General features: G+C 37.1%; 2 protein-coding genes across 2 annotated transcripts in view; one reads left to right on the top strand and one right to left on the bottom strand.

Annotated features, from left to right (window-relative positions):
• The window catches only part of LOC135079791 (guanine nucleotide-binding protein subunit beta-5), a 434,210-nt gene that overhangs the window by 111,528 nt on the left and 294,790 nt on the right, over positions 1–27,892 (top strand). The window lies entirely within an intron of this gene.
• Positions 2,597–27,892, bottom strand: part of LOC135079789 (solute carrier family 22 member 1-like) — a 53,178-nt gene continuing 27,882 nt past the window's right edge. Inside the window, exons 2-8 of the mRNA XM_063974390.1 lie at positions 9,420–9,864; positions 8,720–8,918; positions 8,215–8,315; positions 4,911–5,062; positions 4,197–4,814; positions 3,852–4,033; positions 2,597–3,331 (exon numbers count right to left, since the gene is read on the bottom strand). Of these exons, the coding sequence (XP_063830460.1) occupies positions 3,134–3,331; positions 3,852–4,033; positions 4,197–4,814; positions 4,911–5,062; positions 8,215–8,315; positions 8,720–8,918; positions 9,420–9,589 (1,620 nt within the window). The 5' untranslated portion in view covers positions 9,590–9,864 and the 3' untranslated portion in view covers positions 2,597–3,133. The remainder of the gene's footprint in view (positions 3,332–3,851; positions 4,034–4,196; positions 4,815–4,910; positions 5,063–8,214; positions 8,316–8,719; positions 8,919–9,419; positions 9,865–27,892) is intronic.

The following is a 27,892-nucleotide window of genomic DNA, read 5'->3' on the forward strand; positions in this document are numbered from 1 at the left end:
AGATAAATGTTTAAAATTGATGAGTTACTGAAATTTTGAACATTTAATGCGTAGAGTTGCGAGTACGAGTACATTTGCGAAATGAAAAACTAATGCTATTTACGTTCAAATGAATACCAGCAACCGCGTACATTTCTTTTCTTTTCGTAAATCCGAATTATATTTTTGACCGCTCAATTCTGTGTAAATGCGTAAGAAATTGAATAGTATTATATTATTATTTTGTGGTGAAGTTTGAGATCGTGCCACAGGTGCTGCGCAGTCGCCTCATCGGGGAAATAAATCGATCAGTGAACATGTTAATTTGCCTGCGATCGTGGTCGAATATGGACCAGAACAAAATGGTAACGTTCACAAATTGACGCGCTAACGGAAAGCCGCACCGCAAATGTACAGAACAGTAGATCCACCACTTTCCAAGCGTTTTATGGAAATACGATTCTTCTTAATGTCTTTGTTTATTTCAGTATTCCACACAAATTAGCAATAGTTACCAGATAAATAGCTTTCTATACTCGTAGTCAAGGGATGCTAAACTTGTGAAATATGTAATTGTTATTATTGAACCAACCAATAAATATTTCTCCGCTCGAGCTTTTTACTTTCAGCTGTAATGATTGACTTTTTAATTCATCGAATTGCAACTTTTATCATTTTTACGACCTTACTAACTTCTAATCTAAACCTTCCTTATTCTCGATGATAGTCGTGTTAACTTTTTATGAATGAGTAGATATGAGTTCGGCCAGAGTGACTCTTCTGCCTTTATTTCGAAGTCGTGGCTCAACGAATCGGGAAACGCGTGATAATTGAACATCCAATCGGAATCCGAAATATCGTAAATACCTTTACCATTTCGTAAGCGTCACGTACACGGCGCAAGAAGAGTGGTTAACGTGATGTGATAATGATTATGACATATAACTGTAAGGTTGAGCTCTTGCTCGATGAGTTACAAAGCGCAAAGGTTGAATCGATTACAAAAAGTATGTTACTGTAGTTTTTTTACACTTGATCATTAATTGGACTTTACTCAAAGATTTACTGAATCTATAGCCAAAGATTTACTATTCACGATACCTTTTAGTCATAACTGACGCCATTACTATTATTGTTCCTAGTTGAGAACAATGCACTCTGACTTAAGTTATAGGTAAGTCGGACCTACATCGAGCGCTTTTATTTTCTGACTTAACACAAGATGGCCTCGCCTTTTGCATGACTAACCTTAACCGGAGTACCAAATTATTAAATTATAGATGTTCCAGCAACTTTTATTGGAAAGTTTTTATCTTTATTTTGATTGTCCGTGAAGTGACTGAACGTGCAGCATCATGATGGATGGCCATTCAAATATTTTAAGTGGTCTCGGCAAATAACATGTTGAGAATGTAGCGGTTACCAGTAGAGTTGCTCAAGCTTTTAGAGTACTTTGTTGTTGTTACTAGAAGATTTTTTGGGATTTTAATGGGCCTATCTTTAATTGAGTTTCAGAAGAATAGAAAGGGAAATTAGTGGGTATGCGGATTAGGTTCGAATTTCGCGTTGAAGAAGGCATAGGAGGCTAGTTACTCCTTAAATGTTTACCTAAAACACTGTTTTGCCTCGTGTTCTTTGGAGCGAAATCAATGTTAATGCACTGTTTAAACTTTATATTAATAAGGGTCGTACTCGTAGCATAAAATTGAAAGACATTGCAATAGATGTTATACGTAGGCACCATGGAATTCCTAATAGTGCATGGTACGGGAGAGCGCTCCTAACGTAGGAGCTTTCCACTCGCGCACCGACTTGTTTGCGCCCGCGCAGCGAGTGTCATACTCGCTAATGCGTTTAACGAGCAGGGGTGCTGCGGCGGTGGACATTTAGGTGTATTTAATTAAAAATGTTAATTTATTTATTAAAAAAGATACACCAGCTATGATGGAAAGTAGCGAATAATCTGAGAAACAATTTGAGTTAATTTTATGTCTAGTGATCGCTAATTTTGTGTGGTGTGCATATAAGTACTCTCTTGTATATTGCCAAAGAATATAAAACAATTCCTTACGAATTATGTATTATTAATAATTTATTTTATTTAATAATTTAATACTTTTTGTGGGTTTTGAAAACTTCTAAAAATTTGCAATCAGTACAAAAAAATACTTACACCGTAGGACAAGGCAGGACAAGTAATTATTGTAAGGGGAAAAGTGGTAACCCTTTTTTTTTTTTTAAAAACAAGTAATTATTTTAAGGGGACAAGTGGTAACCCTGCCCCAAGGTATGTGCACGCGCATGTTCTAATTCCAGTTTGAGAAAATATTTGTCGAGCAAACCGATCGCGGGCGTTTCTACAAATGAGACGGAAAATAAATACACGATCTATTAATGTCAATGGTGGTTTTTTGTAAAATAAAAACTCATTAAATTATTACGTATACTCGTAGTTGTAATATTTATTGCGTCTACCATTTATAAATCAAAATCCATTAAAGTAGGATACTTTCAATAAGTGCCGAATTTTGCCAAACGTTTCCGGGCATATTGAAATACATTAATTTCAAATTGCGAAAATAAGTAGCATAATTGCAAAGCTAAATAAGTAGTCTATTCAGAATATTTTTGCTTAATTTTAAATATAAAAAAATCTGTAAATATAAGATGGAAGTTCTTTGAAATATTTAATCGAGGTGTATTGAGCGCGGACTTTTATTACCGCAGCCGGCGATGACTGCTCTATACGAGATGTGCTTATATGGAACTCCTCGCACCAGGCGCCTCGCTCTCAAGGATGTGGATAATAAGCGAGTGTGTTCCACCAATTTACTACATCGATAAAACCGCTTTCATAGTTTTATTATTTCTCCCATAATAATACAGTCGCGAGAAATGCGAACATCAACTTTTAAGATTAGATTATATTAAAATACACCACATTTATAATAAAAATATCCTGAGAAATGTCATTAAAATTACATTTATTACGCTCGCAAAAGTTTCAATCGTAGTTACTTGGCACGATATTTACAAATTAAATTTATTTTCTCAATCATTATAAATACCTACCTATTATTTTTAAACTCATTCCAACTTGTTAATTAAACATTAACTAAATATACAGACATTTCTTTTACAAGTTTTATACTATCTACTTGAGTTCAATTTCCTTCCCATTCGCACTCGGGTCCAGCAGAGGCTGCAGAGTGTTCTTGCCGATCATCTCGGCCTCCTCCACCGTGTCCGGGAGCTCCGTCTTGGCCGTCTCTGGCATCAGCAGCGTCAGCGCGCCGGAGAGCAGCGACGTCAGGCCGAAGATCAGCGACGGGAGACCAGACCAGTAGGATATCTGGAACCGAAAGCAATTTTGCAACAGTTTATAACCACTACAAAGGGTATTGAACATGAGTGCGGTGTTAAACGTCCAAAGATATTTTTTTATTGTTTTAAAGGAGGGATCGGGACACCTCTCGTTCCCACCACTACAGCTAGTATACAGCCAGGATTTATAGCTTGAATCTTGACCCCTAATAAATACCAATCAGTGAGGACAAAGTTTCATGAAACTGAATAAATAAATAAATATCCTTGGACATTTTACACTGCGCTTCTAGTCCCAAACTAAGCAAAGCTTGTACTATGGGCACTAGAAAGCGGATATAAACATACTTAAATACTTTTTTTTTGTAAATACATAATACATAGAAAACACCCAGTCCAATACAAACAAATATGTTCATTATTGTTCATGCACACAAATGTTTGTACTGTGCGGGAATCGAACCCGCAACCTCTGGAATAGTAGTCCGTTTAGAACCACTACGCCAATCGTCCGACGAGGAAAAGAAAAACACAAACAAAGTCCTCACCAGAAGCGGAGTCTGCGGCGCCAGCAAGGAGCCCAGGCGGCCCACGGAGGAGCAAATGGCGTGCATGGAGTTCCGGGTGTAGGTGGGGAACAGCTCCGACGTGTACATGTACACGATGTTGTACGAGAACGTGGCCAGCGTCTCGAACGCCATGATCAGCGACAGACGTATCCACATGTAACCTGCAGAATACATAGCAAGAATTTCAAATTGTGTGTACACTTTGAGATATTCAAGCCAATTTTACAGACATAACTTTAATGAAATGCCTCTAAGCCTCAAGAACTTATAGTGAAGCATATGACAAGTGTGTGACAGTACTGTATAATAACAAACGCTCTTAACCTTTTGGCACAAATGGTTGTAGAACACAGAAGATTCCTCCAATGAGGAACGACACCACCAGCGGCATCTTCCGCTTGTACTTGGACAGCGCCAGCCAGTAGAATACGTTGGACGGGATGTCCATGAGCATCAGCAGCGCGAAGTTGACGTACTTGTTGCCGTCGATGAACACGGCGCTGATCATCATGCCGTAGTTGATGAGCGTGACCGTCAGCCACCACACCATGCACACCAGGAACCTCTGCATCATTATCCTCGACTTGAACGTCTTCAACAATAACTTCTTGTCGTCAACGTTCTTATTATTTTCCTCGTCTATGTACTCCAGTCTGTTCAATATTCGCTTGTCGATTTGAACACCATTACGTTTAGCTATTTTCTCGATGAGTTTTATTCCTTTTTCTCTTTTCCCTTTACTGAAGAGCCAGCGAATGCTCTCGTCAAGGAAGAAGGAGTAGGTCAAAATAACCAGAGTGGGCGCATAGATGACTCGGAGGAAGGTTCTCCAGTAGGGCACGGCCCAGGAGATGAAGGGCATCACGATAAGTCCGCACGTGTAGCAGTTGAGAAGTATCATTTGGAAAAGCACGGCCTTTTTCTTTTCAACGATCTCAATACCTTGTAAATAGAAGAAGTTTAATTAATTAATACTTCGTCAACGTTTAAGTACTTTGTATCGATATCAGTTTTATGTCAAGTTAAATAGTAACTTACTCAACATAAACATAGGCGATAGAGCATCACCAATCGCAGCTTCTAGTGCTTCCAAAACCACGTAGAACCAGAAAGAAGTGGCGAAGCTTTTGGTCAAGCCCAAGACTGCCCCCATGGTGCCCGCGAACACGGCAGCTGTCTTTCTGCCAAACCTGAAAAAGATAAAATTTATAATGTACAATCATGTTGATTTTTTTTACAAAAATGTAATATACTTGCTAGATGCAATATTGCCCAATCAATTAAAACGCGACGTTACACCTCAAGTATACTATTAACTTTACTATTGATGAATACACCAACATACTGTACCTTGTTATGTTAGGTAAACTTCGGTAATAAATTATGTAATCTCAGATGACTGTACGATATTGAAATTCCTTTCTGATTTCTATATCGTAAAGTCACGTGACTTCCCGATGGCTTATCGCAACGTTTTCAGTGTTAAGAAACGTTGAATCTGTTTTATCTCATGCTTGTTGGACTCTCCGCTATCTTAACTAGATCTAACGACCTTTTAAGCTTGTTAACGTCAGTTTAACTGCAGCCATTTGAATATAAATTTAATCGAATTTTAGTACATATTTTTAATTATTAGAATCGGAGAAGAGATAAAATAGCTTGTGGCCACTGACCACAGTGACCACCAAGCAGCTTGTATTAAATTTTTTTTTTAGAAAAATTCCATCTAGTAAGTATTTCAATATACTAACTACCGGTACATGGAACTCGGTAAAATATGGTACTATAGTGACGTCAAATATCTACTTGCTTTCTATTGTTTTAATATTTGACAACATCATGATTAATTTCATGGGAAGTCTTGTCTTATGAGGATAACTTTCTTTGGGACTCAACGTTCCGAGGATGGCCCGGTAGCCGTCAAGCTTTAGATTCTGTTCGAAGCACACGTGTGCGGCCCGTGTGAAGTGTTGTAAATTAGTAGCGAGGTGTTAACTATCTGTGCCTAAGCTTTATGGTGCCCTTAAACCTTTACATCTTTGTTGTGCTACTTCGAGACAGGCAGACGTCACGTTTCATTTCCATGTTTAGGAAAATTAAGCAAAGCTTGTTAAATAAAATCGAGCTTTCACGTGAGAATTGTATTTAATAGAACGATGCAATATTCCTGGTTAACTGGGCAAGTAAATCTTAAAATATTTCGACCGATTTCACCATTCACTATTTCTAAAAGTAAAAGCTAGGTTGTGTATTTGCGACAGGATGTTGCAGTCTAAAATGGGATCAGATAGTTTTATCTGATGAAAAATCGTTTTGGTTAATTGCAGTCAAAATGTCGCAACTCTATTTGAGACGCATTTTTCAGCGTTTACCTAAGTTAGCTATTCAGGCACAATGGTGAACCTTGAGTAAGGCGTGTGACCAGCAGAAAAAGTGAATGTTTACGAGTGCTTTAACATGACACTTTTAAGCTCCACCTAATTACTAAAATTACTTTAACTAACCACACGGGGTTGTGAACTTAATGCCAATAAGCATCATCTACCAGTCAGCTTTAATCAAATAAAAGGAACGATGGATGATATCATTATACTTTTACTTGTCTACCATTAATTAAGTTAAATCAAATGTTAACGCAGTCCGTAAATCTCCAGCTTGTGAGTTAACCGGAGTTAACTCTGCGTAATAAGTTAACGTGTAATCGAGTTGATGGGATTAATAAGGAAACCACGGCCTACCGGCGACGTTGTCGGGGAATAAACACATGACTTGTGAACATGCCTCAACGTGATCCCATAACGATGGCAATGAAAAATACTCTTCATTGCACGCTCAGCGATAGCAATAATATAGGTTTTTATTATTTAGCTTGTTACTACCTAATGAAATGTGTTATGATACTGGTAACAACTTTTATGGTTTATAACCACAGATGACATAAATTGAAAAAATAATTTCTATGGCTTGTGGATATTAATATTTGAATAGGATTAAACATCGAGTCAGGCGGCAGGCGTTTATAACGAACAATAATTAACTGAAAGGTGGAAAAATAGTCATTCAGTTAAGAACTTAATGACCGTTACTCTTTAGGCATGGAAATAATGTCGATTATCGAAGATAATCATGGTTTTCAATATTTATGTTGTGCTGAATTGTAATCGTATCGGCTATTGTTATGAATAGGGGAGACTGGGTACGGTTGAAACAATTTTGCTTTTATTGTCTATAATTTTGTTGTTTAATAACCAAGTGACGATTACGATACGTGAAATTGAAATTTGAAGTTTTAGCTATGATATGGCTGTATCATTATAGTTCCCGGGTTACTATTTATAGAAATATACGCAATTTAAAAAAAAAGAAATTTTGTTTCAACCGTCCCCATGCCAGGGGCGGTTGAAACAGCGATTGGGATCTGTTGAAATACATACAAATAATACAATAAGTACTAATAAAACGTGTTTTATTTATCATTAATAATACGAATATTAAAATTATAGTACCACATGACGACATTAATCAGTCTAAGTATTTAATATTTCTAAAACATTAATTAGCCTTTGATTAGAAGTAAACATTTAAAAAAATAACAGAAATATGATTAACTAAATGATATTTCCAAACCTAATAAACATTAATAATAAAATAATATTAATAAAATTCTGAATAAAATTAATGAAAATCTTTTTTTTTTCAAACCATACTTTTCCGCCGCCTTCCGCAGTGAATCTCAAGCTTTTACCACCTCTAATGCTTTACTAAGTCAATTTCCTCTCTGGAAATCTTCCTTACCCAAACTCTCGGTATCTACAAAAAATAAACATTAATAAATTTTCTGTTTCAACCGTACCCACAAAAAATGTTTCAATCGTCCCCAACCCCACTTTTGGTAAAGTATACTTTATAGTTTCGACACTAATGATAACACAATAAAAATAGTTACTGGCCCTTATTCTACATGCTTCATTATAATCGCAAACGCACACTCGATACATTCACATAAAAAGAACAGGTAGTATAAGCGTTAATGTCTGAAGAAAAATACTTACTTTTGGGCAGTAAAAAACAATATGGCGTTTTGCACACAACGTCAACGCCTTAGGAAGTTTTAGGCACTAAATTCGTGTTCTGACCTGTTGTCCGCTTCTTTTTCCCCTAGGACCCCTAACTCCCCGTGGAACCGTTTACGAGATATTTGCTCTGTTTCAACCGTCCTTTGTTTCAACCGTACCCAGTCTCCCCTACTAATCGATTTTACGCATTTTATCATTGTTTGAGTTATGCGTTACAAGTGAATGTGATTCAAGGCGGCTTAATGATTGGAGGACAGAGTACCAACCTGTCGGAGATCTGTCCCTGCACCAGCAGCCCCACCATGCTGCCGAAGTTGTGCGCCGTGCCCACCATGGTCGGCTTCCACTCCTCGCACGCCAGCCCAAACTGACCAGGATAAAGCACAACTACTTAATTCAGTGATGGCAAACATGACAAGACGTGTGTAATACGACTGACAATTTGTTATAATAACTCATATTATAGTTTATTGGCGTTAGTAATCTCCATGAAGAGTGAGCCCTATGGTTTAGAAGATAGAAACCTAATGGAAAGAACTCGCATCCAAATTAACGCGATATCAAATTATAATGTTAAACTCGATAACTCCTTAATTCGAACAGCTAGGGACTGGAATCCGCTGCCTGCTGCTGTCTTTCCCAAACATTGTAATCTGGGCCTTTCAAGGCGACAGTGACGCTGATATTTTATCCTAGACTGCATCTCACTTAACATCAGGTGCGATTGCAGTCAAATACCTGATTTGTTCTGCATAAAAAAACAAAGCTTACCTCGGCAACAAAACTGTCGGGCACATCATACACCCATTCCTTGCACTCCACCACCTCGCTGGTGTTGAACGTGGCACACCCATCCGTGGCGTACCGCCGGCACTGCTTGACGTACTCCTCGCTCCCGTCTGGGGACGACTGGTTCAGCCACGGGCTGAAGAAGCTCGCATTGGTACTGTCGCACGAGGGGATCTGGCACCTAGAACAATGGAGAAGAAGATTTATTCATCGTTGTTTTGTTGAGGCTACATGAAGACCTTAATATTTTGTTGTTGGTATTAATGCACCAAGTCTAGATTTGCGGCTTAGAGACGTAATAATATATGCAACATAAAGGCATGGGGAAAATTGATTGGTTAGACAGTTCGTAATAGAAAGATCTAACGCATTTCATTTATAAAATATAAAAAATATCATTTGGTCCAGACCGACCATAACTTGATTCCAATATAAGTAGCCTAGAATAAAATGTGTGTACGTTTGTAATCTAGAACATAATCTTTAATTAATTTCTCCGGATATTATGGTCGCTGGAGCACTTGCAGCTATCAAATTGGTTTGATCTCTTATGAGCAATGTAGCAAAGTTGCTAGAGAGTTTAATCGTTTTGTTATTACACATTTTAGTCGTGAAATTAATTTCACGTGCCATAAATATTGTTCACATAGAAATGAATATCCTGTAAATAAACGAACCAAACCTGTAGTTGACGTCCTCAACGGCGAAGACATAGTTGACGTTGTACATGGAGTTTGTGGCGTAGACCAGCGCCAGCAGACACATGGTGGCGAGCTGGTGGCGCCCGAACGCGCCCAGCTTCTCCAGCACCTCGTCCAGGTGGACGGGCCTGTTCAAATTCTCCGCTGACATGGCTGGAATGTTCCGTGTTCTAATCACTTGCTCGTAGAAGAAAGATGTTGGTCGTCAACTTCTGTGCTCTTTGTCAGCACCTTGACCTGGTTAGTGATGAATCCCCACGTACAAAAATGATCCTTTCTCACTCGTGTCCTCAATAAATATTCTGAATCATAATTTTTCGTCAATCTTAATTATCTCTGAGTTTATCTCGGGACCATTATTATTTCATTATTTTAATAGTAGATTTCCCCTTTCCTTCCACAATATCTATGTGCAGTCCATCCTGGCTATTTAAAAATATTACTACAAATACACTCAATGGACTAGAAGCGTGGCACAGTTAGCAGATGGCGAGACCTACTGATAAAGGCACTGTGGTTATTAAGTAGGTAAGTATTATTTCAAATAATACTTATTTTATAGAACCATTAACACTAAAAGGCACGGTATTCAGCTTGCGTCACAAGAAAACGTATGAATGATGTTTATTAGGACGAGATTGTCGAAAGCCGGTAGTCACTCCAATGTTTTTTATATTATCTTGACAAAAAATTATCTCGTGATGTGTTTAGTTGTGTGCTTAGTTTAAGGCAGAGATCAAACTAATAATTTTTATTATAAAACTTCACTTTTCATGAATGTTGAAACAATTTTGGTAGGTCCTTTAATTTTGAGGGAGCAATAATTTAGAATCTGTAAAGCTCTAAACGTAACGAATGTTTAGGTTTACCGTTATAATAATTGGTCTAAAGCAGCTCTGAAGTGATTGTCTCGGCCTACAAAATGAAACCTATTGCTATAACTCTTATAACTGTTTAATGCTGTAGCGTAAACTGTAGCTGTTTTATCGCTAGCACTGCAAAGGCCTGTAGTACTTTAAGTAGCGTTACTTTTATAGTGTCCGTAAAATTGATTATGCTTGCATTCTAGAGGTCTCACCCTCGTGTGATTTCGCGAGCTTACCGCAATCTTATGAGCAGTACTAAACGTCTATACCTACGCTTTCTGGTACGCGGAACAAAGATGTATTATACATAGTTTGTACAAAATCTGTGTAAAATTGCCCAGAATTAAAAGTGTGAACTAGCTATTAGCTTATCACGTCCACACTAGCAAACACTGATAGCGTGACGTTTGTCACGGAAAGTGAACGCAACTTAATCAGGTGGTAAATACATTGGTTGTGTGCAAACATTACCATTTTGAAAGAATAAAATATCATTAATAGAAAAAGTAGATTTAAAGAAAACGAAGTATTTTGAAAATGGATTAAATTTACATTTTATAAAGCTGTTATTGCAATCTTGATTAGTATTGCAGCGCTTGGTCTATAATTAAGCTATCCATTTCCACACTAGCCCATGCCCAAGATTGTGGGCAAGTTTACGCAGGAGTAGTCGGTTTACATAACATTCGTGCCATTAATCAACAGTTTGATTATAATATCGGCATCAACGGCTAATGATACCCCGGTAATTCGTGCTCTTCGTGATTAAGACGTCCAACTGGACCAGACGCGACGACCGACGTACAGTCGTCTCACTTTGCAGTAAAAAGAAACGCAAGAGCAAGTGAGACGTTAGTCCAAGAGCTTTTATTAATGTCTTGCAATTCTTATTGCCCAGTGATTTACAACAGTTTGAGAGAAATAAATGAGAAGCGTAATCGACGGGTAAAAAGAGTTTGTAATTGCTAGGAAAAAACAAAGAAAGTAAATGCGATCGTTTATCAAAGCCAGCACCGTATGATCTTTGCTTCAGTTTTAATGGTAGGTATTAAAGGCGATATTGTGTAATAGACCCCGTTCAATATAGTTTTAATTGAAGTTGATTTGTTGCAACTTGGGTGAGAAAACGAATTAGAAAGATTTCACGCTTTAATCTGGAAAATATGTAGAGTCAGATTTTAGCCAGCACATAAGACCAGAGAATTAATTTTCTATAGCTCTTTCTCAATAATGAATGACATTCTGTTTTTAGTTTGGTCCCTCATCATCTAAGCTTTAAATTAAAACTCATGATGATAACTTCTTATTGTAACATCAATGGAAGCAATAAACTACTGAGCAGATACCTATTGACATTTCGATTATGCTACGTTTGATCGTTAATTTCATCAATGATACTCGTATGTTTCATAAGAATAAGCTTCGCACAAAAAGACACAGAGCTGACTATTTATCAAGCGTCCCTACTAATGGTCCCCGTGATGGCATTTTGATAGATCTCCCTGTATTACGCATGCGCTAACGGCACGTTTGCTATACTTAAGCGTGAGGCAATTAGACCTGGGGTGTTGCTGTGATTTATTTCTCCAAGTTGTAATTATTGCTAATGATTATTTGTAAAATAGGACTTTTACCATAACATTTTCTAATAACTTATCACCCCGGGAAACCGAAACCCAGACGGCATGAATAGGAACAGAAAATAAATATGTACTACAATTACTGTAATGAAGCGTCTGCAATCGAAGTAAACGTCACTGAGCCGATGATCCCACTGTTGTTCAAACGTCAAATATTTGAATAGGTAGTATTCATTTCCTATAATAATTCGCTAGGCCTTTAGTTTACCTTAGTATACCTAATAGCCATGGTATCTTTATGTAAGCGGCTATTATACTTTCAAAATGACGACAAAACTAAAATAAATCGTTGAAATATGGTTCCCCGCAAAAAGTCGTGCTCTTCCTGCATTGCTAAGTGTAACATTAAAATTGATAATCCACGAATAATCGTCGGTTTGAATATCCCAAGCAGTTCGAAAGAAACGCAATATTTCCTTACTGTTTATGTTGCATTGTTATTCTGCTCTCTCTCGTTCTGAAATGTATGTACTTACAGGCAGGTTCAGTGAAATGTTGTAACCGTATCATACATACAATAATGTCCCGAGAATTCATTATAATAACATTATTAATAATCGATATCTAGTGATCTTTTGAAAGAAGTTCATTCAGTCTATAACTGTAGCCTGTAAGAGTAAACAGAGATAGTCTTGTATTTAGTGTCGAGCTGCCGGAGAGAAATATTTATCAATTAAACCTTGATATACACAAACGAACGTTGTTCCTGTTAAGATAGGGATTATTTGCGTATGGTTACGTCATCTTTAAATTGAGTTAACTGTGACGATGAAAGGTGTTTTGTTACTAAACATTTGTTAGGTGGCTGGCATTGTACGAGTATTAGCATGACATTTGGCGTCACTTTGGAGATAAAAATTTGATTGTTTGCACTTCTGAAGGCCACAATGATGGGTGTCGCATATAGAGATTGCTATGAGCTTTTATTTGATTACTGGTCGGATCAATTTGAAAAGTACAATAGACACAAATGACTAGAGTTTTGTAGCGCTGGACATAAATACAACTATGCGTTAAATATAAATTACTTAGTACTCAGTGGTCAATGCGAGCACAATGATCATCCAAAGGACCTTATTACCATAACAATAAGGCTTCACTATGCGCGGTAACAGGATGCGCACGCAGCCGCCGCGCGCGCAGGCACGCAGCAAGGGCGCGCAAGGCCGCGCGGGTCGTGCACCCAGATCTACATATAAGCTCTATAATACTTGCTATATTTATTCCTAAAGTAAGTAATCCACCTTAAGAAACATTTAAATTGCGGTTTGTAGAGATTTCGTCGTAAAATTGTTTCGTTAAATAAAATATTAAATGTTTGTACGGAATACACCTACAGCCTAGTAAGGCTCAAAGACGAATGCCTTATCTGCAAACTGAAGCTCTCTTTGCGGCAATAATTTAAAAATAACTTGCGTCAAGAAAGCTTTTTTACTTCTATTGATGGCCGTGCTCGAGTGCGTGGATTTGACTTGATTAGATTGCTGAACCTATTTCAAAGTACAGTAAGCGAATTTTAATTTTGGACTCGTTTTTGACTCGTCTTCTTGTCACGACGTTGTTATCTTTTGAGACTGGTACAAATGAATAGGCAGATTACTTTGGAGATCCAAAGAAACCAACATCACGATAAAAATCAAATTATCTCCCTGCTAAAGCCCGAACTATCTATCTTGAATACATATTACAGTTGCTAAATGTAGCATTAAATAAGTGTCTTTTATGCGAAAAGTTACGCAATCTTTAACTTGTTAGTTAGAGCATTGACGACTACCTTTTGTCAATAAATCGATTAAATTTATTATTTGATCTACTCGTGACTCGAGTTTCTTCAGTTCATTTGAATTTGTATTAAAGTCACACGATAGTTAATGGTGTCGGAACAACTGAGGTAGTAAAGAAACTTTAACAGATAAATTATTTATGGAGAACTTTTTTAATTTTTAATTCTATGGTTATTGTAATTGGTGTTCTGATTGTTATTTCACCGCGTCGCCACCGAGAGCTTTGAATAAGCCGTGAGAATATTATAATGAAATACCACACAGATAGAAAGAAGATTCGATTCAAGAAATAACAAAACAATGACTGTAATAATCAGTTAGACTTCATGGAATTTAATAAATTGATATTGCTTGTGTCTTTTACGAAAACGGAACGGAAAACGCACTTACAGAAAAAGTTTTAGGTATGTTTATTTTGGTCGTAATGGTATCTGCAAATAAATAATTATGACTTGATATAACTTGACAGGTGGGCGTTAAAATACACAGAACATGAATCAGTGTATAGTTTTTTTTATTAGTTTTCGCAGCACTCTGCCGAGTCATCAGCTGCGCGCGCGACCGTGAAATAGACAAAGTCGAGCTCGATTCGGCACAACCTTTAGTACAGTCAGTCGCATTAGACCTATAGATAAAAAGTAGAAATGTTGATTTTAGGCAGAACTTGTATTTCAACTTGTATTTTCATACGGACAAACAGTGGACAGTCACTGAGTTTGTTTTTAGGGAATTAGAATCCGCAACAGTCAACATAACTGAAAGTCACTGAAAAGTCGACATATATTTTATTTGTTTCTGAATAGACAACATAAGTACCTATCTCGTGCATCGATTTATGTTACCATAGAAAGTAGTTACATACAGAAATGCCTATTTGCATCTAAAAACGAGAGCATTTATTGATTCTGAATGTACCCGAGGCCTGGCGCTGGGAAACTATTATAATATCGGCGCGAGAATGTGCTTTATAATATTCCTGGAGTTACGATTACACGCTTGTAATTTTCGTTGATAAAATCAGAAATAAATACAAATTCAAATCACCTATTAGATATTGCATACATGTTGCATAATTATAGGTTACATTAACATTTACTAAATAGTCTTCACATTATTTTAATACCTAATAATACGTGTAAAACTGTGCATAGTGGCGTGGATTTTTAATGTTCATTTATAGGACTGTATTGAGGAACTCCGCTACTGAATCGTTCTTTTTTTTTATAAAAGCAGTAGAAATTTGTACCTTCCTATTTTTATTAGACACAAAAACATGGAAGTTTCGCAGTTCCTTGTGTGAAGTAAAATGTAAATGCGCGGGGCTCCCGCGGCGCACGCCCGCTTGCCGCCGCGTGGCCAGGGCTATCAGATGCTACGAATTTTGCTGACATGCCCTTCATAGCTAGAGAAAGAGAAAGAAATTGTGAAAATGCTAACATGAGGGTGCAGGGAAATACGAGAAAATATATTTTTTACACTCTTTATTCAAATAACTGGATGTAAAAAATAATATTGTTGGTTGTTCTAATAAATAATAGCTAATCAAATTCTGTATCAATATTAACAACAAACTTATATTTTTGGAGTGAACCAAAACTAATAGATAAGTTTTGACATTTTCCCAGGATTTATTTTTATATCTGTTAACCCTACTCGCGTCGCTTTCTCACGGACGCCGACAAAAAGAATCGAACCAACACTGCCGCGGCCGGCAGCACTGCGAAACGAGGAAGTCACCACCTTTGAAGGCTACATAATCATTCCAGTTCACGTGTGATTTGGCTTGCCCGACTGTGGGGAGAGCGAACACCCTGTGTTGACCTCAGGGGCCTGGGGAAATCGTAGTTGTCATTTAAGTAGAGGCTGGCTACAATAGTAATTCCAACAAATATTTATAAAACGTAGTACTCATGTAGTGAAGGTAAACTCTCTACATTCGTTTGTAACATTAAGGCTGAGTTGCATCACCTAACTGTGACCGTAACTTTGACGATAACCGGTGTTTTTTGTATGGAGTTTTACAGATTTTTGACGTTTGTCAAAGTTAAAGTAAGACGGTGCAACCCAGACTTTAAGTTTTTACCTATACCTAGCTGCATAATCTTGCCAAAAGTTACCTTTGAATCGGTAGGTGCTCTACATCTTTTGAGTAAGATTTAAATGACATGTGTTTATATGCACCGTACTCGTAATTACATTGTTAGTAAAAATATTCGTTTATTCGTGTACTACATGGCCGGTATGAGACCAGCTCCGTTTGTCCCGACCGGGCTCGTTTGAAGCCGTCTGGTTTTTGTCGCGCTCTCCCGCCGGAGAAATGTGGACCGCTGCGCAGGAGTCGACAACACTTGTACGAGCCTTACAAAATGCGCGTTCATTTTATTATCTTTCAATTAGGGACACGTCGACTATAGTAATATTTCAGTCAGTTTTTGGCAAAGATTAGAGACCTCAGTAACATAGTAGTTGTGATATTTCGTATTATTACTAATCTATAGCACAAATTAAAATACGAGTAGGTATATCATATACCTAATTACATGTTGCTTACCACATTTGTCGACAGCAAACCTACACACTGTCTAGTGTTTAAAAATTATATTCCATGACATTTAGATTGCATGTTAACCATCGCTTTAAATAAAATGCATTAATAAAATAACATAATAAATTATTTACAAACTTAAGTCAAATTTAACAGCAGGCGGGCCAGCATGATTAATGTCTCGGGCGATAAATAAAACAAAGTGTGAGGTTCCACTGAAATCGCCAGTCACTGCTGCTACCGCGCGCACCGAGGATTAGTGCCACACCTCACCACTGCGCTTCTTAGAGGATAGATTCTTGCCTTCGTAGTATCGATTGGCAACATACGAAAGTTCGTATCATGATGCACTTTTCCTGTAGCTACGTTTTTCATCTCAACTAGCGTTACGACAACAATAACTAATTCAATGTGTGCTACGACGTTTTATTGAGTTATTACACTCTACTATGTTGTGTAAACACATTGTTTTGACAGAGGTCTTATAGATTAAGTTGTCTTTTCTCTCACACGGTAATACTGGTGATAATGATGTGTGAGCCCACCGTATCCGGTTTCACACCGACCCGTAACATTTGACTCATAATTACGTGACAAAATAACTTAACATGAGCCGCTGTTTCGCGGACAGATGTGGTTTACATACGTTTTACGAGCTCGCTGACCGTTGGCGTCCTCTATACAACGGTAGATTGAAAAAATACTGTAGATATTGTACATTCAAGTATATTTGGAGTCTGGTTTAAAATGATGTGTAGCATTAGTAGGGATGTATAATTAATTTACAGTATTTATTCACAATTTAAAGACAGTTTGAGAGCATAAATATTGAATTACACTCTATCTCGTCTTGGTGTGGTGGCGCCCTAGCCCTGACTTGCACTTGGTCACTCATTACGCGCGAGGGTGGCTCTCCATCGCTACAAATTGTGTCGACTCCTGAGTCCTGGCTCCGGCTGCTCCGTCACCGTGATGAGCGGCGTCGACGCAACAACTTATAACAACCTGAGCGGTTGATTGCACTTCTGCTATTTTACATTACCGGGCTTGTTGTAAGAGAAGGGATAGATCTTAAAGGTGCTATACTTATCTGTCGACTCTGATATCCATCTATGAGTATGGCACATTTCCAAAAACATATCTTGTCAACGTGATTTGATAGACAACTTTGAATTTATTTACAAAAACAACAAAAGTTCAGTTCAATTGCTGCGTCATTTCGAGCTCTCTTAACAATTTATTGAACCGGAAAGAGAGCTGTAGTGTTTATTTTTAAAATAATTCTGTTTAGGTAAGACGTGTACAGTTTGCTCAGAGATAAACTGACGCCACTTGACTTCAATTTTCCTCCCACCTCGGGCACTCTGACAATGTCAACAATAATAACTGTCAGGCTGACAGAGGACATGTCAACAGATAATGTTTAACCAGCTTGAGAATTCAGTTCACTTTTTATAAAGTTGGTTAGATGTGTTAATCCTATGTATCTCGTTTTTATTATTTAAAAATTGTTGTTTGATACTTATTTAACATCAGTTTATTTCTTCAATCATCTAGTCATCTGTCCACAATGGCGCGTTTTGACACCGCGTGATACAAGTTTTTTGTTGCAGGTGCGAGCAGCCGGCATTAGAGCTCTCTTCAACAAACATTCGTGAGATTCTCTCCAAACTAATTCGGCTTGCTGTCCAGTGGAGGCGATGTACCTATCTACAATTAAGTTTTTGAGTACAAAATCGGCAAAAAACACGATTTAAAATGGTAAAATAAAACGCTCTTAATTTATAGAGGCGAATTAATCAATAAAATAGAAATAGAGGTTAATTTTGTAGTAAATTGCCAGCCAAACCTCGTTGGCATTTGCAGCTACCGATATTTACGATCGGGCAATGCTCCAATGGAATTAGTTAATTGCAGCGATAAATATTCACAAATTCGAAATTTGCATAACGTAGCTATCGTTGCTAACGAGTAAATGTTAACTTTTAACTCTTTGGCTTCGCTAGCACTGTCGCTGAGCCATATCTTGCGTCTTTCTCTCACTTTGACAGTCCAAGGGACGGCCGCGATGACGGACACGCATGATCAACACCTCTTTGTCGACGTGAGGTCAGCTGAGGTCACTATTTAGGGGTCCTCAGCACAGTTTTGTGATTAAATCCATTCACTGTAATCCGATTACGGGTATTGAGTAGAATATAATATTATAATGATATCAAGACGTTATAAATATGTAGGTACAGTTAGCAATTTTGATAAGTCATACACTGAATGTTATTTAAAAGGAGATTTAGTTAGATTCTTAACTTGCGCAGATTCGATAGCGTAAACTGTGTGATATTGTATTCCGCGTTCCGCGATCAATTCCCGGACTAAAGATAGCTAACGGTAGAAATTGAAATATTTTTTATTGCTAATCATTAGCTAAAATTCAAAAAATATATCAAATTGCTTGATCATCATAAAAACATAATTCCAAAATGAAGTCATTGTGTTCGTTGACTTGGTCGGATCATGAATTTGCCTGCAAAAAGCTCTTCACGTCAATAACCAATCAAGCACTCACAAAACAAAGTAAGCCCTCAACTTTTTGCTCAATAACTGCGAGTGTAAAGTAACTTTTCTTCGCCTTTTACGAATAACTACAGAAAAAACACCCGACTCGCGCTTGGCCGTTTTTTTATTCGTAATCGTTAACGTCAATTTTATTAGATGAGATTACACATCGACAAACCATGTTACAGCAATGTAATTCTTGTTATTATTAGGCATAAGATCTAAGAATAGATTTTATAGTGAGTGCGTTGGAAAATTTTAATGAGGCAAAATAATTGATATTTTGAGCGCGCGCGGTGTCGAAACAATGTCGCTGCGTGTGCGCGGAATGTATTGGATATTGTAAGGCTCACTTGTAATAGGAACTAACCTGTAGCCATCCTTATAATCTAACGGCTTTTCTCTTCAAAGGGTTAGTGTTTATTTTGTGTTGTAAATGTAATTAAAGTGTGGGTTGAAAAACGGTAGTTGACGTTGACATGCGTCTATGCGGATAGGTACAATAGAAAACCGATTGTATTTTCTCAAGTAGTTTGTTAGAAGCTCGTTATTTTTAAGTTAGGTAGGTAGTTTGGAGAGAATCCTCGAAAATATTGTTGAATAAAAACATATTTCATCAAATAGTGCTGAAGCTTAAACTGGAAAACTCGAGCAGTGAAATTCAAAAGTAATTAATAAAAAAAAACAAAAAAGTGTTGTGTAAAACGAAACGTCAAGGAATATTCGAAATTCAAAAGTGACGGCTTCAGTGTGGGGTGTGCAACAAAAGCGTTCCAAATTCAAAACCGACGCCAAGTGATTTGCCAAGATCGTTCTAAATTCAAAAGTGACAGCAGTGGTGTGACTAGTGTAACTCGTTCAGTCAGTGAGTGCAGTGTACGGATGGAGTGTGGTGTGGTGATGGGCGCGCCATGAAGCGCAGCAAGTCGTACACGTGGCTGTCGGGGCTGCTGAAGATGAAGGAGGAGCCCGAGGAGGAGTGGGGCGCGGCGCCCTGGGTGCGCGCCGAGGTGCTGCAGCATGAAAGGTCAGTGGACTTTGACATTTTAACTCCCGTTTTCTACGCTTTTTGTAAAAACAATCTCAGCCATTTTTGTTTTCTACGCCTTTTGTAAACAATCTCAGCCTTCAAATTCAATTCCAGTTTTATAATAGACTCTTTTTAGTGCACATTAGCTTGACAAACTATCAACAATGCCTTCTATTAGATGCATAATGTTAAGTAACTTGGTTAAAACCAATGCAGCAAAAGAATTGAGTTACAGTTATTGAACTTGAGTCAGGTCGTTGAAAAACGAAGGGTGACCAATCGCTGACAAAACCAATCAATCAGTGTTTCTCAATACTGTAAAGATAAATAACAATTAATTCAGTTTTGTGCTGATTGTACGCTGCCTACCTAAGTAACTTGGTTGGTAAACTTTAACAGAAAGTTTTGGGGTGTAGGTAGGTGATGTTGGGGTTTTATTTTTTATAATATGTAAGTAAGAATGTGTCTGAATATCTTTATTATTTAACATTATCAAAAAGTAAACTATTTTTTTTTCAATCTAGAATTCTAGAGAAACCTGCAACAAACTTGATTTTTACCCGACTGCGTAAGAAGGAGGGTTATGTTTTTATTTAAATTGTTTCTAAAACAACTTTATCAAAAATCAACATTATCAAAAATCACGCTAGTTTCGGTCTTGGAGCCTTTTTTATTGTTTTATTACGATTTAATTGCTGTGATTTCTTAAAAACATTAACAAAGGAGGTCACCATAACTGTATTACTCTACACGAGTATGTCTAAATACCATGAACCCCATAACTCCATAAGATAATTTCCCAATCGCTTAACACTCCACGCATGCGCAGTTGCCGCAGCCATAAACTTTTATTGTGCGCTCTCGATCAGAGACGCGTGCGCACGGTGACCTGTCGTTTAGCTACAGTTTAATATGTTACAGTTAAATGTTTTAGACTGAATAGAAGTTTATTGCCCTGAAAGGGCTATGTCATAATTTGTTTCACAGTATCGATTCCTTGATTTACTACTACTTTGATAGTAGTTAAAGAGCTTTCATCATAATATCAAGCAGTCACAGAACTTTAGGCCCTTTATTACAAAAAGTTAAACTCTGGTTGAACCAGTGTTCAAGTTCGTCCCGGGTTTAACCCTAGGTGTTGAGACTTTCAACTTGAAAGACGTTAGACGTTTAGGTTTCATGATCACTTCTCAGGACACGTCCTTTTGTTCTACACATCTATCTATCTATCTATATTAGCCTTTAGGAGGTTCGTCTTTGAACATAGGCCTCCTCTTTAACCCTCCAAATAGTATTTGTGCGCAATTTTTGTGTCACAACTGAATAGTCGAATGTAGGAATTCAGGCACAGAAGTGTCCATTGATGCTCGCTTTCGCTCGGCTTATAGCAGAGGTTTTACTCAAGCCTTTCATATAATTTTATCAGCCGGAAAGCTCTTCTTATCCATTCAACTTACACACAACAACTTCGAAAGTGAATGTGAGGCAATAACGTAACACGTTTAGTGTGTGATCATGAATAATATTCATTAGAACCAAACGGCCATGTTGCCATAACTTGTATAATCCATAGCGCCTAGCGTCAATAAAATGCAAATATCTAAACAAGAATTAACGTATTTTATAACACCATAAATTATATAAAATCACTTGCTTTTTAGTAGGATAGTTATGATATTTTTTATTGAAATCTATAATTTTATTACGCTAAACATAAATATTTCACTATGGAATTTCTGAAATGTCTACACAAATGATAATGTGGCACGATTTTCTTTAATAGGGTAGTACTTAGTCCCAAAAGTTAGCTTTGTGGATTCTTCTGTGGGTTGCTACTATTGAGGTCACTATAACCTTTGTCGGACTTATAAGTTGCCATATGGCTTATTAAGTCAGCTACAATTTAACAGATTGATTTGGATCGCGAGTCCAGAGATGGGCAGCCGGCTAGCTATCTGGATATAATCGATACTTAAATAGATTGTTATAAAAATATAGCACGTACTCTCACTATTCTCATTCAAGCAATTATTCATTGTAAATGATGCCTAAAACCCATGATCATATTCAAGGAGTACCGTTGGCCAATCAAAGCGTATAAGGTTATGGTGATTACAGATTCGGCGTGGGAGGCGCAATAATTCAATTGTACTCTCCCATCGATTCTCACACCTCGCTGCTGGGCCAGTTCTGATGACGATCGGGGCATCAAGGTTGGCAGGCTTTAGTAGATTGTTTTTCCTGACTCTGACTGTTTTTTTTTACAACAAACAGTTATATTCAAACGTTACGTTTGTTCATACATTTTAATTATATGGCACTTCAAAAATCAGTCTTAAAATAATTTAAAATGCTTATTTGATACATCTTTGTCCAGTTTCCATTTGTGATTGCAGTTAATTAGGGCGGTAGTCGAAAATATAAAATCTTTTTCGGTAAAATAAATGAAAATCTAAATCATTTTTCCTTCACCCGGGCTACCACTATACTAATAGTGTCATTTCAGTTGAAGGCCAAAATGTTGAAGCATCCCTAATGGCATGGCCGTGAGAGTTTCCCCGAAGGTCAAGGCTCGCTCTCTGATCCACTTGCTACGAACTCAATCGCCATCATTTTCAGATATGTATCGACCTAAATCATGCATCGACGTAGCACGATCATTTATTGAGAATATGTAGGTATGATGATTTTCAGTATTATGATCAGCTTGGTGATTTTATTGAATGATGTTTTAAATATATGTTTTCCGTATCTAAATAAAAATCTAAAAGTATGACGAGAAACTAAATGCTCCTAGGCGCTGTTATGAACATCATAGTAAGACTGCTCAAGAGTAGATTGCTTTTAATTGTTAAGTTGACGTGTGACTGGCAGTCTCTGTCACTTTGACAGGACGCTTGATTGATGCATTTGACGCATGTTGTCAGTGGATGGCGGCAAAAACGTCACCAGCGCGATGACTCTATGGTTGTGTCGTGTCTAATGGTTTATGGATAGCATGAAATGAAGTGAAATAGTGCGTCGGCTACGAAGGCTGTAGCGGTACATCGCAATGATCATTATTCATAATTCAATATGTTGTATCGGCGATAAAAACACTTTTTATCAGGTAAACCGCGGATCTTAGAAATGCAAAATTAAACTCTTCTTAACAACTTAGCATAAATGAAATAAGTGGGTACTAATTTGTTTCAGTTAATTTATTTACCAATTATGCAAACTAACACCGACCAAGGCGTTAACCTTTTAACTGCTGCACTAAAATAGCCCTAGGGCATATATTTAAGTGCCGCTTTGGTCGGTATTACGCTTGCTCTAGTCATAATTATAATGCTTTACCCGTACATAGTTAGGGGTGTAAATGAGAGAAACGCGTCGTTCAATCATCGACTGAAATAAGACCCGTTATTGGTTGTAGTCATCGAATGCGTGTAATTCAAACAGTTCATGCATGAGTGTAGTGAAGTACTTTCTTCGATTTTGAAATGATAACACAAGATTTCTTCAGCTTCAAACTTATATTTCAGCAAAACAAAACATACAATGACAACCGAAAAGGCGGGATTGAATGAATAAACTAAATGACACCAAATGTCAAATAAAAAAATAAAAAACCAAGGCAAGGACATCTAGTCATACAGCCTACTGTTAAAATTTAATTCCAACACTCCCACTAAATTTTATAACATCTTATGATATACATAAGCTTAAAGTTAACATACTAACATCTCTTAAACTAATATAAATATGCAAAGGGTATACATAATAGGTACACAACAAAAATAAACTACACATACTATGTATTCAACATAACAGTGTATTCTAGAAATATATAACAAAACATACCCATCAATTATCAGATAAAATTACATCTCTTATGTGTTGAAATCTAGAAGTAGGGAGAGCCTTTGTCAAAATATCAGCCAATTGTTCAGAACTTGGCACATACTTAATACTGATCAAGTTATGCTGTACCTTCTCTCTAATAAAGTTAAATTTAACATCAATGTGTTTTGTTTTTTTATGATAGACTGGATTATTTATTAATTTAATTGTACTCTGGTTATCAATACATAAAGTTGTGCAATTTACATTAATATCAATTTCTTTAAAGAATTGTTTCAACCATAAAAGATTTTTGGCGGCCTCACATCCAGCCATAAACTCGGCCTCGGTGGTTGACAATGCAATACAGGACTGCTTCTGACTAGCCCAAGATACAGGACCACCATTTAACATAAAAATATAGCCAGTAGTAGACTTTCTGGTGTCTAGATCCCCAGCATAATCAGAATCTGAATATCCCATTAAATTTTCGTGACCTTGATACTTGATACATAAATCTTTAGTTTTAATAAGATAACGAATTATTCTTTTAAGCTGTGTAACATGTTCTAAACTCGGTCTATTAATATATCTACTTAATAGATTAACACCAAATGAAATATCTGGCCTAGTTGCTGTGGACAAAAACAATAATGACCCTATGGCCTCTCTATAAGGAAAATCAATCTTCTCATTATCATCATCACTTTTAGTTATTTGAACATTTACATCAACAGGTGTATTACAGGGGTGTGCTGTACTCATATTAAATTTGTGTATTATTTGCTCAATATATTGTTTTTGATAGATACATACAGAATTATCAGATTTTAAAATTTCCAGACCAACAAAGCGGCTTAAACTCAATTCTTTGATATTAAATCCTTGCTTTAAGTAGTTAACAATTTGATCTAATACTGTATTTGACTGAGACATTATCAAAGCATCATCAACATATAAAATTAGCAAGGCTTTAACATCATTAAAGTTTCCTACAAACACACAATTATCTGCCTGTGACTGAACAAATCCAAACTTTAATAAAAAATCTGTAAACTTTTTGTTCCAACAACGGGACGCCTGTTTTAAGCCATATAAGGATTTGTTCAGCTTACAAATTTTATTTGAAGGTGCCCTTACCCCATCAGGGATTTCCATAAAAATGTCCTCCTCTAAATCCCCATACAAAAAAGCTGTTTTAACATCTAACTGTCTTATTTTCCAGTTATTTTCAGCAGACATAGACAAAAGTATTCTTATTGACTCATACCTCGTGGTGGGGGAAAATATTTCCTTGTAATCTATTCCCTCAACTTGTGTGAAACCACGGGCACAAAGTCTAGCTTTATATCTGTCAACTTCACCATTTTGGTTTCTTTTGATATCAAAAACCCATTTCGATGTTATAGTTCTCTGATCTGCCTTATCAACATAACTCCATGTATTATTGGTGTGATGAGCCTCTAGTTCTTCATTAATTGCTTCTAGCCATAGTTTATATTCCTTACTATTAACTGCTTCATCATAAGTAACAGGTATATTTAGCTCTAATAAGTTGGCCTCAAAAATTTGATTCCTTCGTGGTCGTAGAGTAACATTTGAATCGCATATGTTAGAATAATCTATTTCTTGTGAAGGTTCATATGTCTCATCTTGTTCATCAACGGCAGAGTATGTACTATTATCACTTTCACTGCTCTGATCAATCAAATTCCTCTCTGAGTGATCTGTTATCTCTTCATTTTCTTGGCATTCATTATCATCACAAATGAAAATCCGTGATTCATTCCTTATAATCTCAGGACTTTTCTGTTCATTAAAAATCACATTTCTTGAAACTGTAATTCTTTTAGTGTTCGGGTCATACATTTTGTAATTGTTATTATCATAGCCAACTAACATCATTTTGTGGCTTTTACAATCCAGCTTTGTTCTCAGCTGATCAGGTACATGGACATATCCTTCACACCCAAAAACTCTGATATGATCCAAGGCAGGTTTTACACCACTCCACAGTTCTATAGGTGTAATATTAGGAGTTTGGCTAGAGGATGTGCGATTCAATAAGTAAACAGCACAGTTGACTGCTTCTGCCCACAGATTGAGTGGTAGACTACGGGCATACAGCATGGACCTAGCACTTTCTACAATTGTCCTGATTTCTCTTTCAGCCCGACCGTTTTGTTCAGGAGTGTAAGGGGCTGTGAGTTCATGAGAGATACCTTCACTGTCTAAATATTCTTTAAAGTCTTTGCTAGTGTATTCACCACCATTATCAGTATGAAATGTGCGCACACCATGTGAAAAAAAGTTTTTGATTTTTGCATTATATTTTTTAAAGCAGTTCAACACATCACACTTGTTTTTTAGAAAGTACACATATCTAAAACTTGTCGCAGCATCTTTGAAAATGACAAAATATTTCATACCTTGTACAGACGGCACATTGAATGGTCCACAAACATCACTGTAAACGACATCACCTGGTTGCAGTGGTCCCCTGTTGGATTTCTGGAATGGTTGACGAGCATGCTTGCCAAAAGCACAGCCCTCACATACAAACTTGTCACTGTCTGATAAGTCCACACCAGTTATCACATTATTTTTACACATCTTCTCAATTTCTTTGACATTCAAGTGTCCTAAACGTTCATGCCATGTTTTTAAGTCCAATTTTTGCACAACATTACACACAGGATTTTGAACTGTTTTCACTTTTAACTCATATAGATTGTTACTTTGTAAAGATGCACACATCACTATTTTATTGTCTTTGTAAATCAAAGCATCAGCTTCTTTCTTCACAATAATATAGCCTTGCCTTGTCACAGCTCCTTCAGATAAAAGGTTTCTTCTCAGGTTTGGTACATAAAGCACCTTTTTCAAGATACTTGTCTCCCACTGTCCATTGACACACCTACTAATCAGAACATTTCCTTCTCCTATCACTTCTATTGCTTCTTGATTTCCTAATTTCAGTGGAGATCCAGTGTATTCATACAGTTCCACAAAACTTTCTCGTTTGTAACACATGTGAGCAGAGGCACCGCTGTCCAATATCCATTTGCTGCTCTCATCATCATCTTTCCAGTTAGCACTTGCTACATTGAAAGCTAACATGTTTCTCTCCCCTTCATTTTGTTTTTGTTTGGGAGCTCGGCAATCTCTTGCGAAGTGACCTCGCTTTCCACAATTGTAACATATAAAACGGTGTGATTTCTCTTCCGACTCTTTATTTGCCTTAGAAGATGGGACAGGTTTTCTTTTTGCACTCTGTTTTGCCACTAATAAAGCTGTTTCATTCTCATCTTCAACATTCAAGCTGGCCTCCTCGTCCAATAATCGAGCAGTCAAGTTGATTATTGTTTGTTTACTTGAATCAAGTGACATCCAGGCCTGACGGAGAGATCTGTACTTAGGAGGTAGTGTACTCAGTATCTTGGTTATAATTGCAGTATCACTGATATCTTCTCCATTTTCTTTTAGCTGTTTGGCCAAACTTTCAACTTTTGCTATATGTTGAGCAATGCTATCTGCTGGCGACATTTTGTATTGGTAAAAGCGTTCATGCAACATCATTTTGGTCATTTCCGACTTTTGTTCATAGATGGATTCGAGTTTGGTCATCACCTCAAGCGCCGTTTCACAGTTTTCAATGAGTGCTACTTGTTTCAGATCCATTGCAGACGTCATTATAAACATTGCCATCCCGTCATCTTTATTCCACTGAGTGGCATTTGTTTCTGATTTTGGCGTGTTGATGTCTAGCCCTTTGGCACGCAGGGCGCATTTTATCTGGAATTTCCATTGCTTAAAGTTGGAGCCATCGAATTTTTCAAGATTGATTGCTTTTCCAAATTCCATTTTGAGGTTGTGAACAACACGCATGCAGTGACGCTTTTGTTGTTCACTACTTTCTGCTCTTTGTTTATCACTCGCGTGGGTCTGGGCCCATAACCTATTCGATTTTGAAATGATAACACAAGATTTCTTCAGCTTCAAACTTATATTTCAGCAAAACAAAACATACAATGACAACCGAAAAGGCGGGATTGAATGAATAAACTAAATGACACCAAATGTCAAATAAAAAAATAAAAAACCAAGGCAAGGACATCTAGTCATACAGCCTACTGTTAAAATTTAATTCCAACATTCTGCACCAAACTATTGTTGGTGCACAGACCGACGTCTTTAACGGCAGTTTG

Source organism: Ostrinia nubilalis, chromosome 17 (assembly GCF_963855985.1).
Source record: "Ostrinia nubilalis chromosome 17, ilOstNubi1.1, whole genome shotgun sequence".
In the NCBI taxonomy this organism is placed as follows: domain Eukaryota; kingdom Metazoa; phylum Arthropoda; class Insecta; order Lepidoptera; family Crambidae; genus Ostrinia; species Ostrinia nubilalis.